At 43.2% G+C, this 21,397-nt stretch overlaps 1 protein-coding gene across 4 annotated transcripts; it reads left to right on the forward strand.

The window, feature by feature from the left end:
• Window positions 1–576: 576 nt before the first annotated feature.
• gmnn (geminin DNA replication inhibitor) lies at window positions 577–11,861 on the forward strand. Of its 4 annotated transcripts, none has more exons than XM_078427174.1 (7): window positions 577–659; window positions 2,774–2,838; window positions 6,004–6,105; window positions 6,341–6,500; window positions 6,599–6,681; window positions 7,475–7,585; window positions 9,629–11,860. In XM_078427174.1, exons 2-7 carry the CDS (start codon window positions 2,782–2,784, stop codon window positions 9,809–9,811), a joined length of 696 nt encoding a protein of 231 aa, XP_078283300.1. In that variant the 5' UTR covers window positions 577–659; window positions 2,774–2,781; the 3' UTR covers window positions 9,812–11,860. The 4 variants fall into 4 exon arrangements, with proteins under 4 accessions (XP_078283300.1, XP_078283307.1, XP_078283291.1 ...); XM_078427181.1 differs by lacking the exon at window positions 577–659 and adding an exon at window positions 870–1,066; XM_078427165.1 differs by lacking the exon at window positions 577–659 and adding an exon at window positions 870–1,019.
• Window positions 11,862–21,397: the final 9,536 nt, after the last annotated feature.

Consider the following 21,397-nt stretch of genomic DNA (forward strand, 5'->3'; position numbering starts at 1 on the left):
CTAGTGACAATTTTTTTTTACATTTGCCCAGCCAATTAACCTAGAAACATGTACGTCTTTGGAGTGTGGGAGGAAACCGAAGATCTCGGAGAAAACCCACGCAGGTCACGGGGAGAACGTACAAACTCCGTACAGACAGCACCCGTAGTCAGCATTCGCTGTAAGGCAGCAACTCTACCGCTGCGCCACCGTGCCGCCCTTGTGAAATTGTGAATCTGTGGAATTCTCTACCACAGAAGGCAGTGGAGGCCAATTCACCAGATGTTTTCGAGAGTTAGATTTAGCTCTTGGGGCTAAGGGAATCAAGGGATATGGGGAGAAAGCCGGAACTGGGTACTGATTTTGGATGGTCAGCCGTGATCATATTGAATGGTGGTGCTGGCTCGAAGGGTTGAATGGCCTACTGCTTCACCTATTTTTCTCTCTATTGGCCTCTCTCTGTCTCCATTGGCCCCTATCGTCATTGGCCGCCGACGTCACTTGCCGCTGACGTCATTGGCCGCTGACGTCTTTAGCTTCACTCACCCCTCCCCCCCCAGTCGGCCGCTCCACGGCGCATGCTCCACGAACCGCCGCCATCCGCTCAGTTCAAATTGTCCGCGCGAGCGCCCGCCCGCTTCGCTGCCCCGTCACCCTTTCGCGGTCTAAAGATTATACAGGTAAAAAACAAAAACACATTCACCACGTTCTTGTGTGTTTTGCAGAGCGTGGAGGGGAGGTTATTTTTGAAAGCGAGGACGTACTTGGTGAGGAAGGGGAAGGGGAAGGGGAGAGAGGGAGGGAGACAGACGGGTGGACTTCCCGCCAACCTGCCGCCCCACAATACCGTTCGCTCTCCCTAGTCCCTCCCTCCCCCCCCCCGACACGTGACAGAGGGATATTTTAACCTCCAGCCGAAGGCGCCAAGAGAAAACTGCCGGGAGAAGCGCGCGCGCGCGGGGCTCCGGGTCTGGAAACGCGGCGCCGGACTGACGGGTGGGACGACGACGACGGCGGTGGCGGAGGAGGTGACGGTGACGGTGAGGCGCCAGACTTCCCGGGCTCTGTCGGACCTGGACGGCCTGTGGTGAGGATCCAGACTCCGGGTCTGACCCCCACCGTCTGTCTGCTGGGGGCTGCTGCCTGCGACCTAACTAACCCGTCACGGTCAGGCTGCCTGCGGGGGTGAAGCCGCCCTCGGCTGCGTCGTCGCGACGGGAAGACCCCCCCCCCCCCCCCATGATCCCCGCAGGTAACGGGGGTGGGGATTCCCCGGGGTAAAGGGGAGGGAGGGGGGGGATATGATTACCATGGGGAGAGGGGGGTTTCCCCGGGGTTAAAAGGTTTGAGGGTTATGTGAGAGTTTGGTGTTTATACTTCATTTTTACTTTCTCTTAAATTGTCACGTAAGAAATGATTTCGAGCTACATCGAACCATTAATAATGAACCATTGAACATTATCGCAGCCCAACCTCGATACGTTAAAATTGCATCTCTTGACCCTTCTCCTGATGTGTTTAAATTGGTCAACTGACTACATATTTTAAGATCTGAATAATATTTTGACCATTTTGGGGATGTTCAGACCTTGCTTACTTCCTTTCGTCTTTGTTTATGAAATGCCAAATGGGATTTCCATCCGAGGAGGACATATTGTGCCTGGCATGTCAGTGCATCAGATGTTTTGGCATCGTGCTGGGGTACAAAGCTGCTATTCAATCGAAACAACACGCTGTCACAATTGTGCTTTTGAGTCGTTCTAGTTTGTTCCCTGCAAAGCTAAGTAAATAGTGCCAGATTTGATCTAGGTCTGAAATTTCAATGGTTTGTGATTATCCAAGGCACTTTTGACCACTGCAAAAGCCCAATTTTTGTGCTGATCTGAGCATTGACAGGATGGTGTTACAAACCATGACCTACCTCTCTGGGGACTTGAAGGTGTAAAACTGATGAATTATTACAAAGAGCAGGCTTACCTTTATTTCGAGTTGTTTTGGGGAAATGAGTTTTTCCAGAAAGAGAACCATGCGGTACATGACGAGCCATTGCGGTACGGTGAATATATCTTTTTATAACTTTGGACTTGGGAGACCAATTGGACACGTTTGTTTAATCTGGATGTATGATTTTGTAAGCATCAAGGATGAATGGGTTATTCACAAAATGCTGGCGTAACTCAGCACGTCAGGCAGCATCTCAGGAGAGAAGGAGGGCAGTCTGAGGAAGGGTCTCGACCTGAAACGTCACCCATTTCTTCTCTCCCGAGATGCTGCCTGACCTGCTGAGTTACTCCAGCATTTTGTGAATAAATCAAGAGAGAAGGAATGGGTGACGTTTTGGGTCGAGACCCTTCGTCTGAAGAAGGGTCTCGATCCGAAACGTCACCCATTCCTTCTCTCCTGAGATGCTGCCTGGCCTGCTGAGTTACTCCAGCATTTTGTGAATAAATACCTTCGATTTGTACCAGCATCTGCAGTTATTTTCTTATACTCAAGGTTGAGTGGAGTCAGTTTATCATAACTATCAGCTATGGGTATTTATGACTGCAGTTTACAGCTATCATAACATCATTAAGCTTAGCATAACTCCAGGTGAGAATATAAACTAAAGTGATCGATGGAGGAAAGAGAAAGGGTTGGTTATGGGAGCTGAAAGTCAAATACATTGCCTTGAGATTGAGGGAATAACATTTGAAATGTATGTATGGAGATGAGGGTTAATTGGAAAGTTTTTATACTGTTTAAATTGGTTATTAGATTTTTTCATTTGGGATTTCTTTTTTGTCCTTCCTAGGTCTAACAATGACTACAAATATAAAACACAGATTTGAAGCTGATAACCCCACACCAACAGGAAAGGTAACTATGGGCTTAATAATGCTATCATAAAAGGGTTTTGTTACATTTTTTGCAATATGGGATGGCCTTTAATGAATAAATGAAAATATTCCTTTTGGTAATGCTATAGGGTCCTGTGAATTAATGCTAGCGTGTTTTACTTTAAAATGTTGCTACACGAGTTCAGATTCTATCATAAATGGCTGACTTTAAGCTGCTTTAAAAGTCAATCTGGCATAATGTGTACATAAAGTTGAAAACATGGCCTTCTATTCACATCCAGTATTGTACTTCAAGCACTGATCTATAAGCGATGGGTTAACTGCTGAAAGACCATTTGGCATCTGTTCACCTTAGGAAAATAGCTAATCTGTGTGGTTTAATCTTTAATGATGTCTACAACCTATTGTGCAGCACTTTCCCACGCTTGGTAAGGTGTGTACTACACCACTGGAGTCATAATCTGTAGTGAAATAACTTTACCGTGGGAATTCTATTACAACACGTTACACAGTACAATATAAATTATTTTCCCACGCTTGTAGTGTAATGCTTGAATGCAGCTAACATCAATACTAATCATGCCTTTAATCTACCTTTGTTTTCTATTTTATGGTGGAAGTTTAATCAATCATTAAACAAGATGAATAGATTCCAACTTTGGTAAATAAAAGCTTTGTATTAGGTCAGGTGCAGTGATAAAGCAGTGCTCCTGGACGGGACACTGGCTTGGTACCCTCCCCCAACCTTTGGGGCTATTGTCTTCTGAAGTATGCAACCTAGTTTAGGCTAGACAATTAAAATTAAGATTGTATTTGGCTGATTAGTCGCATTAAAACAAAAGCACCACATGCATAAGTTAAATGGTGGATTCTTATTTTTGATATTTAGTACTTTGAAAGATTTGAATTGTTACTGCTGCCAATGGTCTTTTATTTGGATCAAAGTTTATAATCATTCATCGGCTGTTATTGGCGAGGCCAATATTTGCATCCATAAACGACTGGTAAAAGCAGAAATGGGCATCTAAATGTGTAGGAAGGAACTGCAGATGCTGGTTTAAACTGAAGATGTCAGAGGTTATGGGGGAAAAGGCAAGAGAATGGGGTTAGGAGGGAGAGACAGATCAGCTGTGATTGAATGGTTAAGTAGACTTGATGGGTTGAATGGCCTAATTCTTCCCCTAACTTATGAAGATTGACACAAAGAGCTGGAGGAACTCAAGGGGTCAGACAGCAGTTCCGGAGAAAAGGAATAGGTGATGTCTCGAGACCCTTCTTCAGTCTGTGTGCAAATTGGTTGCTAAAACTCAGTGATATGACCGAGAGGATGTGAAGAGTGTCCTTGTGGGAGAATCTAAAACTAGGATGACAGTCAAAACACAAGGGGTGCAATTGGAGTTGGGTGTCTTTGGAGAAGTTCAAAGGGCAATCCAACCTGATACAAAAGGAAGTAAAAGTTTACCATGGGTTGATAGGAAGGTACAGTTCAAATGGCTATGATCTTAAGTGAGCTGAATTCAATAGACAATAGGTGCAGGAGGAGGCCATTCGGCCCTTTGAGCCAGCACCGCCATTCAATGTGATCATGGCTGATCATTCTCAATCAGTACCCCGTTCCTGCCTTCTCCCCATACCCCCTGACTCCGCTATCCTTAAGAGCTCTGTCTAGCTCTCTCTTGAATGCATTCAGAGAATTGGTCTCCAATTGGGAATTCATGTTCGTATGTGGAATGATTGAACCCCTTTTTTGGTTTTGAACTTGAATAGTGTAATATTTTTTTCTTATTAAAACAATCAAGCTACTAAAGGTAAGCATTGTATTAGAATTCTGCAGTGATGACTGTTAAAAGCAGACTTGAAGTCTACGCTTTATATAATTGCTTTGGTGTCAGTGTTGAAGTTTACCATCGTAATAATTGATTGGAACTGGAAAGGAATTGGAAGGCATTGTTCATGTGGGAAAATGTTCTTGGTAATCTTCACAGTAGAGCACATATGCTAGGCTAGCTAGTGATGTTGGTATTTGATATTTGTGGGGAAAAGTCTCACTTCCCTTCTACCCATTTGCCATTTTGCCCTGATCTGCCCTGTTCCTGTATTGCTCGTTGCTTTTTTCAAATAAAATTTGTCTTAGATAGCTTGATTTTGCTGAAATAGTAATTAGCTGGAGCATGTAACTACAAATGTTGGAAATTATAGTCACTTTTTCATGACATAGGCCCTTCGGCCAATTGAGATTTTCATGGTTCTTGCAGCTTTCCAACCAGTTACCCCCACCCCCAACTACTTAATATGAAACTCAAATGCTGGAAGCACTCAGTAGTTCAAGCAGGCATGCCAACTAGTTCGCACTGCTTGACCTACTGAGCACTTCCAGCATTTTCTGTTGTATCCAGTGTCTTTGTTACATGGACAAATGCTTCATTTAAAAATGCTGCATTCAATCGGTTCCTACTCAAGTCTTTCGTAACAAAGTTGAATCTTAGTAAACAAGATGACTGAATGCCCAGCTCTTTCTTTGCTTTTCCTTTCCCATAAACTGCCATTCATATAGGATCTAATGTGAGGGTCCCTGAAAAGAGCACGACTGTCATTGCTGATTTTGGAGCCTTGTTTGTGTATTTGCTGCCTTGTTGCATACAAATGCTTCTTGCAAGTTATTAAATGTTGAGCAATTTTAGACTATTTGTCTTTGGATCTAGAAGTGGACTTTGATGGAAATTGATGTCTGCTCAATGATCTGTAATGTTGGTAAGATGAGGAAAGTTTAAATGGGTTTTATTTTCCAAAATATCATTACCTTGATCCAGTTGCTCAAGCCCTGTGTCAAGCCGTCACCACTCGTAGATTGGCTTCTTACTGGTCACAGTAGCTTACTGCAGCTCCTAGACTGTGGAACAGCATCCCTCTCCCCATCAGAACTGCCCCTTCCATCGACTCCTTTAAGTCCAGGCTCAAAACCTATTTCTACTCCCCAGCGTTTGAGGCCTTCTGAGGGGAGCGCTGTGAACTGTTTATGTATGTGCTGTTATGCTTGTGTGCCATTGTATGTTCGTTCTTAGTACCTGAACTGATGTACAGCACTTTGGTCAACGTGGGTTGTTTTTAAATGTGCTATACAAATAAATTGACTTGACTGTAAAATTGTCTGATTGATGAATTCTTGTTTTCCTGTTTCTACTAGAGCTTCACCAGTGGAGTTGCAGGTAACGTGTCACTGAGACGAACATTACAAGTAATTCAACCTGTTGCTACTTCAAATCAACTTGTTGGCAGGATAAATGAGGTGAGCAATGTGCAATTTCTCCCAAACCCGAATTAGCAATGGGTAATTGTGTTTGGTAGTTTAACTTTCATTAAAAGAGTTTGAAGCAATTAACTCTATTTTGTTGCATTCCAATTTTCCAGTCAGAAGTGCCAAATTGTCAATTGCTGCAATTTCAAGACAGTGAACGTGTGTGATTTTTTAAAATTTTAAAGAAATAAAAGCGTGGGATAAAGGTGATTATTTGTACTTGCAGTCCCACAAGCAGTCTCCTAAACGAAAGCACAGGAATGACGATCAACCAAAGAGCTGCAAAAAATCACGCACACAGGTTCCTCAAGATAACACAGAGTGCAATAATGAGAACTTGGGAATTGATAGTATGACAAAAGAAGCTTACCAACTACTTGTTAAATGTAAGTGTTCTGGTTTTGTTACAGCTTTTGACTGCCCAAGCATCTTTGCTTTTTACATTGCGCAATGACTCTTGTTCATTTCAATTTGACATTTACAGCAAAACCAAGTTCTCAGTACTGGAAGGAGCTGGCAGAAGAGCGGAGAAAAGCCCTTTTCCAGGTTTTGCAAGAAAATGAGAGGGTATGTACGATTGAGATTCATCTGATCAATCATTTCAAAGTATAAACATTTGGACATAGAAATGTAGAAAATGCATGCTGGAGTAGAACATTCGGCCCTTTGAGCCAGCACCGCCATTCAATACGATCATGGCTGATGATCCAAAATCAGTACCCTGTTCCTGCTTTCTCCCCATATCCCTTGATTAGGTTAGCCCTAAGAGCTATATCTGACTCTCTCTTTAATACATAGAAAATAGGTGCAGGAGTAGGCCATTCGGCCCTTCGAGCCTACACCGCCATTCAATATGATCATGGCTGATCATCCAGCTCAGTAGCCTGTACCTGCCTTCTCTCCATACCCCCTGATCCCTTTAGCAAAAAGGGTCACATCTAACTCCCTCTTAAATATAGCCAATGAACTGGCCTCAACTACCTTCTGTGGCAGAGAATTCCACAGACTCACCACTCTCTGGGTGAAAACCTTTTCCCTTATCTCATACCTAAATGGCTACCCCTTATTCTTAAACTGTGACCCCTGGTTTTGGACTTCCCCAACATCGGGAACATCTTTCCTGCATCTAGCCTGTCCAATCCCTTAAGAATGTTAAGTTTCTATAAGATCCCCTCTCATCCTTCTAAATTCCAGTGAATATAAGCCCAGTCGATCCATTCTTTCATTACAGTCCTGCCATCCCAGGAATTAACCTGGTAAACCTACACTGCACTCCCTCAATAGCAAGAATGTCCTTCCTCAAATTAGGAGACCAAACCTGCACACAATATGATTGAAATGGGGTGTTTTGAACTTGCAGCTACACAAAGAAATAGAACTTAAAGATGAAGATATTTTGAAGTTGCAGAAAGAGAACCAAGATTTAATGGATTTAGCAGAGCATGTGCAGTACATGGCTGATATGATTGAGGTGAGTGGATTCCTAATTTGGGCAGATGGTGAGTCATTAATGTTCATTCTGTGTATTGCTACGGATATTTAAAGCACTTGGGTTTTAACATGTGCCAGATCTTCTGTCATTTTCTATTTTGTTGGCACACCAGTTCACAATTTATTGTCTTGTTGCTTTTGTCCTTCATGGAACAATATTGTCCATTCTCCGGCATTCAGGCACCTTGTCTGTTGCCAACGACACTAAAATCTCCAACTCCCAGCATTCCCGTGGTATCTTGCTTCCCTTGGTATCTTAGGATAGATCTCCCTTGTCCTCCTGAATGTTTCTCAAGGCACCCAGCACCCAGCATCTGCTTAATATTGTCATAACCCTCAATTAATCTCACCATTTGGGCGGCACGGTGGCGCAGCGGTAGAGTTGCTGCTTTACAGCGAATGCAGCGCCGGAGACTCAGGTTCGATCCTGACTACGGGTGCTGCACTGTAAGGAGTTTGTACGTTCTCCCCGTGACCTGTGTGGGTTTTCTCCGAGATCTTCGGTTTCCTCCCACACTCCAAAGACGTACAGGTATGTAGGTTAATTGGCTGGGTAAATGTAAAAATTGTCCCTAGTGGGTGTAGGATAGTGTTAATGTGCGGGGATCGCTGGGCGGCACGGACTTGGAGGGCCGAAAAGGCCTGTTTCCGGCTGTATATTTATGATATGATATGATTATCCTTGTCCTTGGTGAATCCTGATACAAAGTACTCATTGAAGACCTCGTCCAGTTCCTCTGGCTCCATTCAAAATCTCCCTACTGTTGTCCTTGAGTGGACCCACCCTTGCTCTTGGACCTATTCTCTTGCTCCTAATGTATATATAAAATGCATTGTATTTCTCCTCAATCCTACTTGCCAAGAACATTGATAATCCCCTTTGGTTCCATTTTCTTGTTTCTTACCTGATTTTATATTCCTCAAAGACTTTATCTGATTTCAGCTTCCTGAACATTGCATATGTTTTGATCAAGCAATAATTCTTGGCATTGAACATTCCTGAAGCTGTTATGTCTATTATCCCCTGGAATATGCTAGACCTGAACTCTAATGAACTGGCATTTAGGATTCCTCCTCCATGCCAGATGTGGATTTACCCTCAAACAGTTGTTCCTAATCCACTTTCCCCACTTTCTGCCTAACACTTATAATTGGCCTTCCCCACTCTCCCCCAAATTTAGAGCCAATCTCATCTATATCCATAACTACCGTAAAACTTGAATTATGGTTGCAAAATGATCCCCTACTGAAACTTTGATCACTTTGTTCCACCCAATGGCACAGGCTCATTCCTAGTTGGCCTATGTACATATTGCTTTGAAAAACTTTCCTGGATGCACCATGTAAATCCTGTCCCACTTACTCTCCTGGCAGTAAAGGGTTTCAATATCTGGAAAGTTAAAATAAGCTATGACAGTAAGATGTGTCTGAAGAAGGGTCTCGACCCGAAACGTCACCCATTCCTTCTCTCCCGAGATGCTGCCTGACCTGCTGAGTTACTCCAGCATTTTGTGATACCTTTGACAATAAGATTTATCTTTCCATGATCTGCCTACATGTGTTCCCCTAGTTCTGGCTGACTATTCCGGGGGGGGGGGGGGCAATAATGATGCACCTTATACCCGAGTGATACTTGTAGATTGCTATATGGGCCCTCAAAGATGTCGTCATGTAGCTGTGACATAATTCACATCTGAACCATCCATACCCTGGAATTTTAACTGGCAGGTCCTGCCCCTTAACTAAATTTCTATACTTGCTATAATGTCACAGCTTCATGTTCTCATTCAGGCTCGTCTACTGTACTTATTCTCCTTGCTTTAAAAAAAACTATAGTCCTGTTGTAGGCATTATCCTAGCACTGCCTGATTTTTCCATCAGACTTGCTTGACCTCTACCATCTCAATCACTCCACCTGCCAACCTTTGCCTTCTGTTCCCTCCCTTGCCGCACTAGTTTACACTCTCCTGAACGGCACCAGAAACCATTTTATGTTGCAATATTTTCTATCTTTTCTAAATAGAAACTGACAGGACAGAGTGCTGATGAATCTGGGCTGGAGTCTGAACAAGAAGGTGAAGAAGAACACAGTGCTGAAGAGTTGAAGCTCAATTTGCACCAGGAAGCTGAGGAAGCAGAGTCCAAGCTGACAGCACAGGGTTTGGAGGATGAATCTGATGAATGTTCTGACACTGAGGAAGATTAGGCACAATCATTTACTTGACACTTAAGCTGCTGACACCAAATGGGAGAGAGATTTAATTCTCCTTGTAGTTCTGGAGAACAGCTCCAGTGATGCTGCAATGAACAATGCCAGTTGTAAGAACTGCCATCCTTGTCATTTCATGTACCTGTAATCGTGTGGGGAATTTTGTTGTGAGTTGATTACATGTATGTTACCTCTGTAACAATGTAATTGCTGTATGTGATAGACAGGGTTATTAAATCTGACTTTGGTATGTAAATGCATTCCAAGAAGGTTGTATATTTAAGAACGTGCTTTTAGTTGACATTTTAGTATGTACACTATAATAAATAACTTTTGTAAAGTTCTTTTTATTTTGCCTTTGGTATTTGGTAGTAAATTTCCTAATTGGCAGCCTGCAAGTCATTTATCACTTTCCAAAAAGCATTGTTCTTGTGTCCCAAGATTTTTAAGCAGTTAAGGGGATGCTTGTTTTCAAATATGTAAATAGTGAACCATGTCTAATGTGCTGCATATAATTGGCATTATTTCTGAAAGTGAATTGATTTTATAAATCTTATAGGGAGGGATTTATGTGACATTTGTGTCGATTGTTAACAGTCTGAAAAGGAGGAGTGAATTTGAGTAGGCAGGTTAAGATAGAGGCAGAAAAGTCTGTAATGGTGAAATAAGTAAAAAGCAGTCGACAGATGCTAGTATTTAATTTGCAATATAAAATTGGGCATTCTTTCAGTCAGTTTTGAAAGATCAGTGTTTCAAATGGTTTAGTTACCACTCACTGAGAGTGACTTTTGGCTTTTTTCTGCCTCATTCAGTTGGTAGAAGCTTAAGATCATGGGTGCAAACTCAGTACATGGGGAGTGTGAATCATCAATTGCCCTTGAATGCTTTAGCTGCCTTGATATTTAGGGAAGCAACCTAACTGAAGATGAGCAGAACATTCTGTCTCATTAATACTCTTCACTCTAGGTTCAGTTCCATTATGTATTTGCAACTCACCAGTGTAACTTAATGTCAGTTTTCCAATTTGGGTTCTTCCAGCTTTGCCTCATCAGTTCTGTTCTGAGGCTTTGTGTAATTTGATATTAAATCGCATTAAAAATATCAATGTTCTGTATTTTCTTCACATTGGTTTACTTTCCTCTTTTTAAAAGGCCAAGATGGCTTAAAGCATTGAAGGCATGGCTGTTTATTGGGCAAAAGACTTTTGGGGTGCAATAGATTTGTGTACACAAGGCCACAGTTGGTCGAATGACTGGCAGGATTAAAATAGCACCTGTCCTTTAGGTGAGAATAGCTTGTACCCATGGTGCAATCTAAATAAAAGCATTCAGATATATACCATTAAAGTTTGCAGAATGTGATTGATTGATTTACCATGCATATGTAATGAAATTCTGGTTCAGATTGAAATTTCTTTTTGCCTTGTATAACTGTCTACTCTGGCAACATTCAGTTAATTTTAAGTTTTAGTGCTATTAAGTGACTCTTAACTTTTAATTTGGTAAAATGCAAGTGTTAAATAGTCTTCACACTGAAATCAAACTGGAATTCTTAAATGTTATGACTATTTAATTGCAATAATATAAACTTGCGTTTCCTCCCTTTTTCCCTGAAACGGTGTTTTGATTTCTCGCTTCAATATGGTTTAAGAACAATTTATGAATAATTGTCTAATTTGATCAGACTTTGGTATAGTGAATGACTGTTTTGGATCACAAATACACACTGCATTTTGAATAATAAAAAAACCCAAAGTGCTGGAGTAACTCAGCGGTATTTCTGGAGGTTATGGATAGGTGCTCCTTTGGATTGGATCTTCAGTCTGCGTGTGTCTGGTTTGATTGGATTACATGCAAACAAGTTTTTTTCCTGCCTTGATACGCATGGCACTAAACCAATACCAAGGAGGGGATGGCAACACAAGGAACTGCAGATGTTGGAGTCTTGCTCTGAACACTGCTGGAGTAACTCAGTGGGTGAAGATGTAACTAGAGGTCATGGATAAGTGACATTTTGTGTTGTGTCTGAAGGAGGGTCTTCACCTGAAACTTCATTTATTCATGTCTGCCAGAGATGCCTGATCTTAGTTTCTCCAGCACTTTGTAAACCGGTATCTGCAGTTCATTTTGTCCGCATTTTTGAATGTTCATCTACTATATGACTAGTAACAAATTATCTGAGTCAAGAGAATAGTTTCCCAATTTAGCTTAATATGGACTAACAGAATTGAGTAGTAATATTTTGGTTTGTGCAAACTTTAGCAAATCATTTCATTGAAGTAATAATGTAACATCAGTCATGACTAGATCTTGGTGTCCATGGAGTTTAACTGAACTAGATATACTGTTGGACCAGCAGAATCCCTTGGTGTTTGTGTTAAACCAAGTTCCTGTATAATTTGTCAATGGGTACATCTTGTCCTCTGTCTGCCTGGTCTTTAGCTGCAATGTTTTTGTCCGCTTTTCTGCCAATTGCTAGGTATGCTGCCAAACCAGTAGCTATTAATCTACAAATTTGACCCAGAGTCCTTGTATTGCAAGCTGCCACAGCCTTGAAGATATTAAGAGTCCAGGATTCTGTTTCTTGCGCCATTGTTTGATCAGGTAGCACTGGTTCCAAAGTAGTAAATGACGATTGAAACACCAGTGAGTGAGGAAAAGATATATGTTGCTGCCAAATATTGGTTAAATATACAGCATGGTTTTTTACTCAATAGTCATAATAATACTGCAACTGGTAGTTAATCTGAGGTGCCTTAAGTTTCCAAAACCAGTCGCTTAAGCAGACACCAGCTGTCACTAATAAATCGCCACAGATCTGTTAATCTGGAGCAAAAATACTGCTGGAACACTAAGTAAAGACCTTATTCCAAGGTAGTAAATTGTGGTTGAAAGATGACACCAGTGAGGATGCTGAATGTGAGAAGTAGAGGAAAAGAACTATGTTGCTGCCAAACATTTGTAAGTATCCAAATATTTGCATGAACAACATATATTTTCCTTTGTTTATTGTCACGGGATACAGTGGGAAAACCTTGACTTATCAGGACAAATCATACCATCTAGTGCATCAGCTGATGCAAAAGAAAGAAATACAGTACAGATTTTATTTAGTAAGAGATTTTTGGGTAGAAAATTCTGTGACCAAAATGACTTGCGCACAAATGGGGAGGGGGAGTCGCTTGTACATGGTAGCGGTAATATATTCTACCACCTATCCAGTGAAGCTGATAATTTAACATCCTTTGCGTCTTGCTCTCCAGTGCTAATCGGGATGTAAATGGTGGTGTAGAGATCAGCAAATTTACAGACCGGGATCATAGCTGCTGTTTTTAAATTCATTATTTGTTGTGTATACTTATGTTCTCTTAAGGATTTATCATCAAGGGTTTTTCTGAATTCCACATGTGTTTGGAAATATTGCATGAGGAGAATTATTTTTTGTTTCTGCTGTATCTGGATTCTTGCGTTAAATTTTGGGGCCATTTAAATGCTGAAGTTTCTTGCTGCCCTCTCCTGGAGATCCCAGGTCAAATCCAGTTTATTGTCATACGCACAAGTACGATGAGGTACAGGCGCAATGAAAACCAGGGCAAAGAGGCCGAGAGGTATCCTTGCAGGGCGAGGGGTGTTGTGTTTGCCAGTCGAGGTGTTGGTGTAGTGGGGTACGAGTCCTTGCAGCCATCTGAGGTTCTATTCGATCGGGCGCTGCCACTAGAGGCTGAGCTTGCAGATTGGACATGGCCTGTAGCAGTGGAGGAGAACAATAGACAATAGGTGCAGGAGTAGGCCATTCAGCCCTTCGAGCCAGCACCGCCATTCAATGCGATCATGGCTGATCACTCTCAATCAGACCCCGTTCCTGCCTTCTCCCCATACCCCCTCACTCCGCTATCCTTAAGAGCTCTATCCAGCTCTCTCTTGAAAGCATCCAACGAACTGGCCTCCACTGCCTTCTGAGGCAGAGAATTCCACACCTTCACCACTCTGACTGAAAAAGTTCTTCCTCATCTCCGTTCTAAATGGCCTACCCCTTATTCTTAAACTGTGGCCCCTTGTTCTGGACTCCCCCAACATTGGGAACATGTTTCCTGCCTCTAATGTGTCCAATCCCCCTAATTATCTTATGTTTCAATAAGATCCCCCCTCATCCTTCTAACATCGGCAATATTGCGTGGTTAGGCCAATCTGCACATTCTGTGTGTTCATGTTTCTGTCATGTACACTGCTATAGGTCATGTACACTGCTACGCTACAGGTCTATAGTCTTGCACCCCAAGATCTCGCCTCCTACGGATCCTGCTATTTACTGTGCCCTTTCCTCTAATATTTTATCTCCTGAAGTGTAACACCACACACTTGTCCAGGTTGAAACTCCACCTGCCATTTTCCTGCTCATATTTTTGATCTGTATCCTGCTGAATCTGTTCGACAATCTTCCTCACTATCCACAACTGGTGTATAGAATCCATGTATGTTTGTGAAAACAATATGATCAAAAGAATGAAATGCCTGCTTTTGCTGAACTTTTCTTTATTACTCCACACAACAAGCAAAATTGCTTCAGTTAATTTACTTTATTCATAATTAAAGTAAACTAGACCAAGTGGACCCGTTCGGGCCCAAACCTCTCCTGCATTGGTGCAGCCCCTCCCTCCTCCCCTCTCCCTCTTTTACACTTTAAAATGTGAATAACTTTAAATATATAAGACCGATTTCAATAAAACTACTTGCATTATCACTAAAGTGACTGGTGAGTAAGGTGGGCCTAAAATTGTTGAGCTATTGTGTACCGTTTTGGCTGAAGTTCAGTCACAAACAAGATAACAACTGAGAGTTTTAGTATATAGATAAAGGACTCCCTTATTCTACTGTGACAATTATGTTGTTAGTGCCAGGTTAAAAAGTTGGCATTGTAGTTTGATACTAAACACTTAGCAACATAAATCCTTCTGATAAGGTCAGTAAAAATCACTGACCCTCACTGACAATGTGAGCAATTTTAGGTCCCATATATGGAGTCATGTGACCCAACTGGTCATCAAAATTTGACGGCATTCAAAGTGCTTGTTTCTAAATGTCACAAATCAAAGTCAAACATTAATCAAACTGGTAAAACATTAAAGATGGTGAAATTAAAATGCGGATAAAACTTCGTTTAGGATGGTGGAGAATGAGAAATCGTATTCCGAAAGCTCCAGAAACACAGCTAACATTCCTTGGAGCTCAGGAGAAAGGGGTGGTCTTATAGAGGTGTATAGAAACATAGAAAACAGGTGCAGGAGTGGCCCATTCAGCACTTTGAGCCACCACCGCCATTCAATATGATCATGGCTGATCATCCAGAATCAGCACCCTGTTGCTATCTCCCCATATCACTTGATTCCGTTAACCCTAAGAGCTAAATCTAACTCTTTTTTACAGGTATAACAGCTTTATTTGTCGTTCGGTACCGAAGTACCGAACGAAACTACATAGCAGTCATAGAAAAAAAAAAAAGAACACAAGACACATAACCCCAACACAAACGTCCATCACAGTGACTCCAAACACCCCCTCACTGTGATGGAGGCAACAAAACTTCCACTCTCTTCCCCACGCCCACGGACAGACAGCTCGTCCCCGACCGACCCGCACAGTCCCCGCACCGGGCGCTGAAACGTCTCGCGGCCGAACCGGGTGATGAAAGGCCCGCGACCAAGCCTTGCGCAGCTAAGTTCCGTGGTCGAGCCGCACCGGGCGATGTCAAGTCCGCAGCCGAGCCGCACCAGCGATGAAAAGCCCCGCAGCCGAGCTGCACCGGGCGATGTTAAGCCCCGCAGCCGAGCTGCACCGGGCACTGTTAAGTCCAGCGGCCAAGCCGCACCGGGATGTAAAGTCCAGCGGCCAAGCCGCACCGGGATGTAAAGTCCAGCGGCCAAGCCGCACCGGGTGATGTAAAGTCCAGCGGCCGAACCGCAGCGGTCGATGTTAGGCCCCGCAGCCGAGCCGCACCCCGCGCCGTGATGAAGAGAAAAGTTCCCCCCCCCCACACCCACCCACCCACACCACCACCCCCTCCCACACATACACAACCAAAAAAATATATATAAAAACCATCCCAACACCGACACACAACAAAAAAAGGGAAAAAAAAGACGGACAGACTGCTAGTCAGCCGCTGCCGTTAGGCGCCGCCACGATTGACGAGTGGACCAGGGAGTTACGGAGGGAATGGTCTCTTGAATACATCCAGTCAATTGGCCTCCATTGCCCTATGTGGCAGAGAATTCCACAGATTCACAACTCTCTGAATGAAAAAGTTTTTCCTCATCTCAGTCCTACATGGCCTACTCCTTATTCTTAAACTGTGACCTCTGGTTCTTGACTTCCCCCAACATTGGGAACATTTTCCTACATCTAGCTTGTCCAATCCCTTAAGAATTTTATATGTTTCTATGAGATCCCCTCTTATCTTTCTAAGTTCCAGTGAATCTAAGCCCAGGCGATCCATTCTTTAATCATATGTCAGTCCTGCCATTCTGGGAATTAACCTGGTGAACCTATGCTGCACTCCCTCAATAGCAAGAATGTCCTTCCTCAAATTAGGAAACCAAAACTGCACACAATACTCCAGGTGCGGTCTCAGCAGGGCCCTGTACAAATGCAGAAGGATCTCTTTGCTACTATACTCAAATCCTTGCTATGAAGGCCAACAAGCCATTTCCTTTCCTCACTGCCTATTGTACCTGCATACTTACTTTCAGTAGCTGATGTGCAAGCACATCCAGGTCTCGTTGCACCTCCCCTTTTCCTAATCTGACACCATCCAGATAATAATCTGCCTTGTTCTTGCCACCAAAGTGGATAACTCATCCACATACTGCATCTGCCATGCATCTGTCCACTCACCCAACCTATCAAAGTCATCCTGCAGCCTCATAGGATCCTCCTTGCAACTCAGATTGCCACCCAACGTTGTGTCATCTGCAAACTTGGAGATGTTACATTTAATTCTTTTGTCTAAATCGTTTATATATATTGTAAATAACGGGTCCCAGCACTGGACCTTGAGCGCCCCACTAATTACTGCCTGCCATCTGAAAAGGACCTGGTAATTCCTACTCTTTGCTTTCTATCTGCCAACCAGTTCTCTATCCATGCCAATACCCTACCCCCAATATCATGTGCTGTAATTTTGCACACTAATCTCTTGTGTAGGACCTTGTCAAAGGTTTTTTGAAAGTCCAGATACACCACATCCACTGGCTCTCCCTTATCCATTCTACTTGTTACATCCTCAAAAAATCCCAGAAGATTAGTCAAGCATGATTTCCCCTTCATAAATCCATGCTGACTGACCGATCCTGTCACTGCTATCCAAATGCGCTGCTATTGCATCTTTAATAATCGACTCACATCTTACCCACTACAGATGTCAGGCTAACTGGTCACTCTCCCTCCTTTCTTAATAAGTGGCGTTACATTAGCTACCCTGCAATCCACAGGAACTGATCCAGAGTCTATAGAACATTGGAAAATGATCACCAATGCATCCACGATTTCTAGGGCCACCTCCCTGAGTACTTTGGGATGCAGACCATCAGTTCCTGGGGATTTATTTGCCTTCAGTCCCAACAGTTTACCTAACACCATTTCCTGACTAATATGGATTTCCTTCAGCTCCTCCCGCTAGATCCTCAGTTCCCCTAGTATTTCTTGGAGATTGTGTCTACCTTAGTGAAGACAGAACCAAAGTGATTGTTTAACTGGTCTGCCATTTCCTTGTTTCCCATTATAAATTCACCTTATAATAAGATGTGTGAATGCACAGACTTATTCCCACAGTAGCTGAAATCGAGTATCGGAGGACATAGATTTAAGGGGAGAGGAGAAAGATTTAATAGGATCCTGAAGGGCAACTTTTTCACACTGAGGATGATGGGGATATGGAACGGGCTGCCAGAGTCGGTAGTTGAAGCAGGTGCTATAACAACATTTAAAAGACATTTGGATGGGTACATGGATAGGAAAGGTTTACAGGGATAAGGGCCAAACATGGACAGGTGGGCCTATTGGAGATGGGGCATCTTGGTCGGCATAGGCAGGTTGGGCCGAAGGGCTTGTTTCCACGCTGTATGAGTCATAGAAACATAGAAAATAGGTGCAGGGGTAGGCCATTCGGCCCTTCGAGCCCGCACCGCCACTCAATATGATCATGGCTGATCATCCAACTCAGTATCCCGTACCTGCCCTCTCTCCATACCCCCTGATCCCTTTAGTCACAAGGGCCACATCTAACTCCCTCTTAAATATAGCCAATGAACTGGCCTCAACTACCTTCTGTGGCAGAGAATTCCACAGATTCACCACTCTCTGTGTGAAAAAAAAACGTTCTCATCTCGGTCCTAAAAGACTTCCCCCTTATCCTTAAACTGTGACCCCTTGTTCTGGACTTCCCCAACATCGGGAACAATCTTCCTGCAACTAGCCTGTCCAACCCCTTTTGTAAGTTTCTATAAGATCCCCCCTCAATCTTCTAAATTCCAGCGAGTACAAGCCGAGTCTATCCAGTCTTTCTTCATATGAAAGTCCTGCCATCCCAGGAATCAATCTGGTGAACCTTCTCTGTACTCCCTCTATGGCAAGAATGTCTTTCCTCAGATTAGGAGACCAAAACTGTACGCAATACTCCAGGTGTGGTCTCACCAATGCCCTGTACAACTGCAGCAGAACCTCCCTGCTCCTATACTCAAAGACTCCCCTATGATACTTTGTTGTAACAAGCTAATAGCACTTTGTGAAATAGATTATGTAAACAGGACAGCCTGTAATGCACAGTAGGTTTCCTATTGTACCAGCGCTTTGTATGGATAATTTAAGTGCTCTGCTGATCCCTTTATTCCTCTTAACTATCAGTACTTCTTAAGATTATGGATATGGAAACCCAGACATTTAGGGAACAATTTACTAGTTTACTGAGTATTATAACCTGCAGATAGTCAAAAACCACAGGAATCCAGAGAAGAAGAAAAAAAAAAAGATTAGACTTGGCAAATAATAACTTTTTCCTCACCGTATGTACATTTACAAAGTCCTTAGTTATTTCATGGCACGTTGGGATATTAAACTTCTGTCAGGGTGACTTGGACAGGGTGTGTGAGTGGGCGGATGCATGGCAGATGCAGTTTAATGTGGATAAGTGTGAGGTTATCCACTTTGGTGGTAAGAATAGGAAGGCAGATTATTATTTGAATGGTGTCAAGTTAGGAAAAGGGGACGTACAACGTGATCTGGGTGTCTTAGTGCATCAGTCACTGAAAGGAAGCATGCAGGTACAGCAGGCAGTGAAGAAAGCCAATGGAATGTTGGCATTCATAACAAGAGGAGTTGAGTATAGGAGCAAAGGGGTCCTTCTGCAGTTGTACAGGGCCCTAGTGAGACCGCACCTGGAGTACTGTGTGCAGTTTTGGTATCCAAATTTGAGGAAGGATATTCTTGCTATTGATGGCGTGCAGCGTAGGTTTACTAGGTTAATTCCCGGAATGGCGGGACTGTCATATGTTGAAAAACTAGAGCGACTAGGTTTGTATACACTGGAATTTAGAAGGATGAGAGGGGATCTTATCGAAACGTATAAGATTATTAAGGGGTTGGACATGTTAGAGGCAGGAAACATGTTCCCAATGTTGGGGGAGTCCAGAACCAGGGGTCACAGTTTAAGAATAAAGGGTAGGCCATTTAGAACAGAGATGAGGAAAAACTTTTTTAGTCAGAGAGTTGTGAATCTGTGGAATTCTCTGCCTCAGAGGGCAGTGGAGGCCAATTCTCTGAATACATTCAAGAGAGAGCTAGATAGAGCTCTTAAGGATAGCGGAGTCAGGGGGAATGGGGAGAAGGCAGGAACGGGGTACTGATTGAGAATGATCAGCCATGATCACATTGAATGGCGGTGCTGGCTCGAAGGGCCGAATGGCCTACTCCTGCACCTATTGTCTATTGTCTATTTTCTGAGTATGTACCTCCACTGTACAGCTGTCATCCCTACTAGCATTGATGGTTAGCCACTCTCCCTGTGGATATGACTGTATCAGGTTTCTCCATGATCTCACCTCATTTATTTGAATACAAGAGCAGAAATTTCAAATGAGGAACACGAAGTGCTGGTTTGGAGACTGAGACCCAAGGAGGCGCCCAACCCAGGCGACTATCTGTGTGCTAGTCACAGAAGCGGATCTACAATCACGCATCACAATCGCTCCACACTTTTAAATCTCTACTCTTACAGCAACATTTCTTTACTGAAGAAGGGTCTCGTCCCGAAACATCGCCCATTCCTTTTCTCCAGAGATGCTGTCTGACCCACTGAGTTACTCCAGCTTTTTGTATGTATCTTCGGTTTAAATCAGCATCAGCAGTTCCTTCCTACTCATTTCATACTTTAGCGGAGTCAGGGGGTATGGGGAGAAGGCAGGAACGGGGTACTGATTGAGAATGATCAGCCATGATCACATTGAATGGCAGTGCTGGCTCGAAGGGCCGAATGGCCTCCTCCTGCACCAATTGTCTATTGTCTATTTAACCATGATATCTGTACACTGAATGGCTTGATTATAATCATGTATTGTCTTTCTGCTGCCTGGTTAGCACGCAACAAAAAGCTTTTTGCTGTACCTCGGTGTACGTGACAATAAATAAACTAAACTAAACCAAAACTAAACTAACTGTGGGTCAGGCAGCATCTCTGGAGGGCATAGGTAGCTGACATTTTGAGTCGAGTCCCTTCTTTAGACTTATGGTAGTTGGGGGCAGAGAGCTGGAAGAAAGTTTGGGACAGGACAAAGCCTGTGGCAAGTGATAGGTAGATACAGTGAGGGATGTGTGATCGGCAGTTGGGTGGACAAAGGCTAGAGATGTAAGAGGAGAAAACAAGGTGTCTGTGATGTTTGATGGACTGTGTGGGGTGGGAGAACCTGTTGCTCCTCCCGTGCAGCAGGTGGCGCTGCACAGGACAAAGGGAGATGTTTTGTACATAGTTATCTTGGCTGTACACAGTGTGGAGTGTGTAGTCAGATTGCGGGGTTGCAGCCATTTTAGTTGTCTTGCTGCCAGCATTGAATTAATGTAATAAAGACTTCTGTTGTACCTTGAAGACTCGCAAAGTTTCATACAGGCATAGAACAAGAATACGAAAATGTCAAATAGGGAAAGAACCTGTGAAGGATGAAATGTAAACCCAGGCTCAAAGAGAACGCCTACAAGTCCTTGGTCAGGCCCAAATTGGAGTATTGTGGAGCTGTATGGGATCATTTCAACAACAACAAGAAGATCACCCTGGAGAAAGTACAATGCCAAGCAGCTCGCTTTGTATGTAATGACTACAAGCGCAAATCAAGTGTGAATAATATGCTGACTTCTCTCGGATGGGATACCCTAGAGCTCCACAGAATCAGGCTAAGTCTTATTGCAATTTACAAGGAGATTCACAAAATCACGCCATCAAATCTCCCGTCATCACAGAGCGCCAACCGCCATGAAACAAGACATCATTAACTGGCTAAATTTCAATACAAGACATCATCAACTGGCTAAATTTCAATAAACT

Source organism: Rhinoraja longicauda, chromosome 2 (assembly GCF_053455715.1).
Source record: "Rhinoraja longicauda isolate Sanriku21f chromosome 2, sRhiLon1.1, whole genome shotgun sequence".
Lineage (NCBI taxonomy): Eukaryota > Metazoa > Chordata > Chondrichthyes > Rajiformes > Arhynchobatidae > Rhinoraja > Rhinoraja longicauda.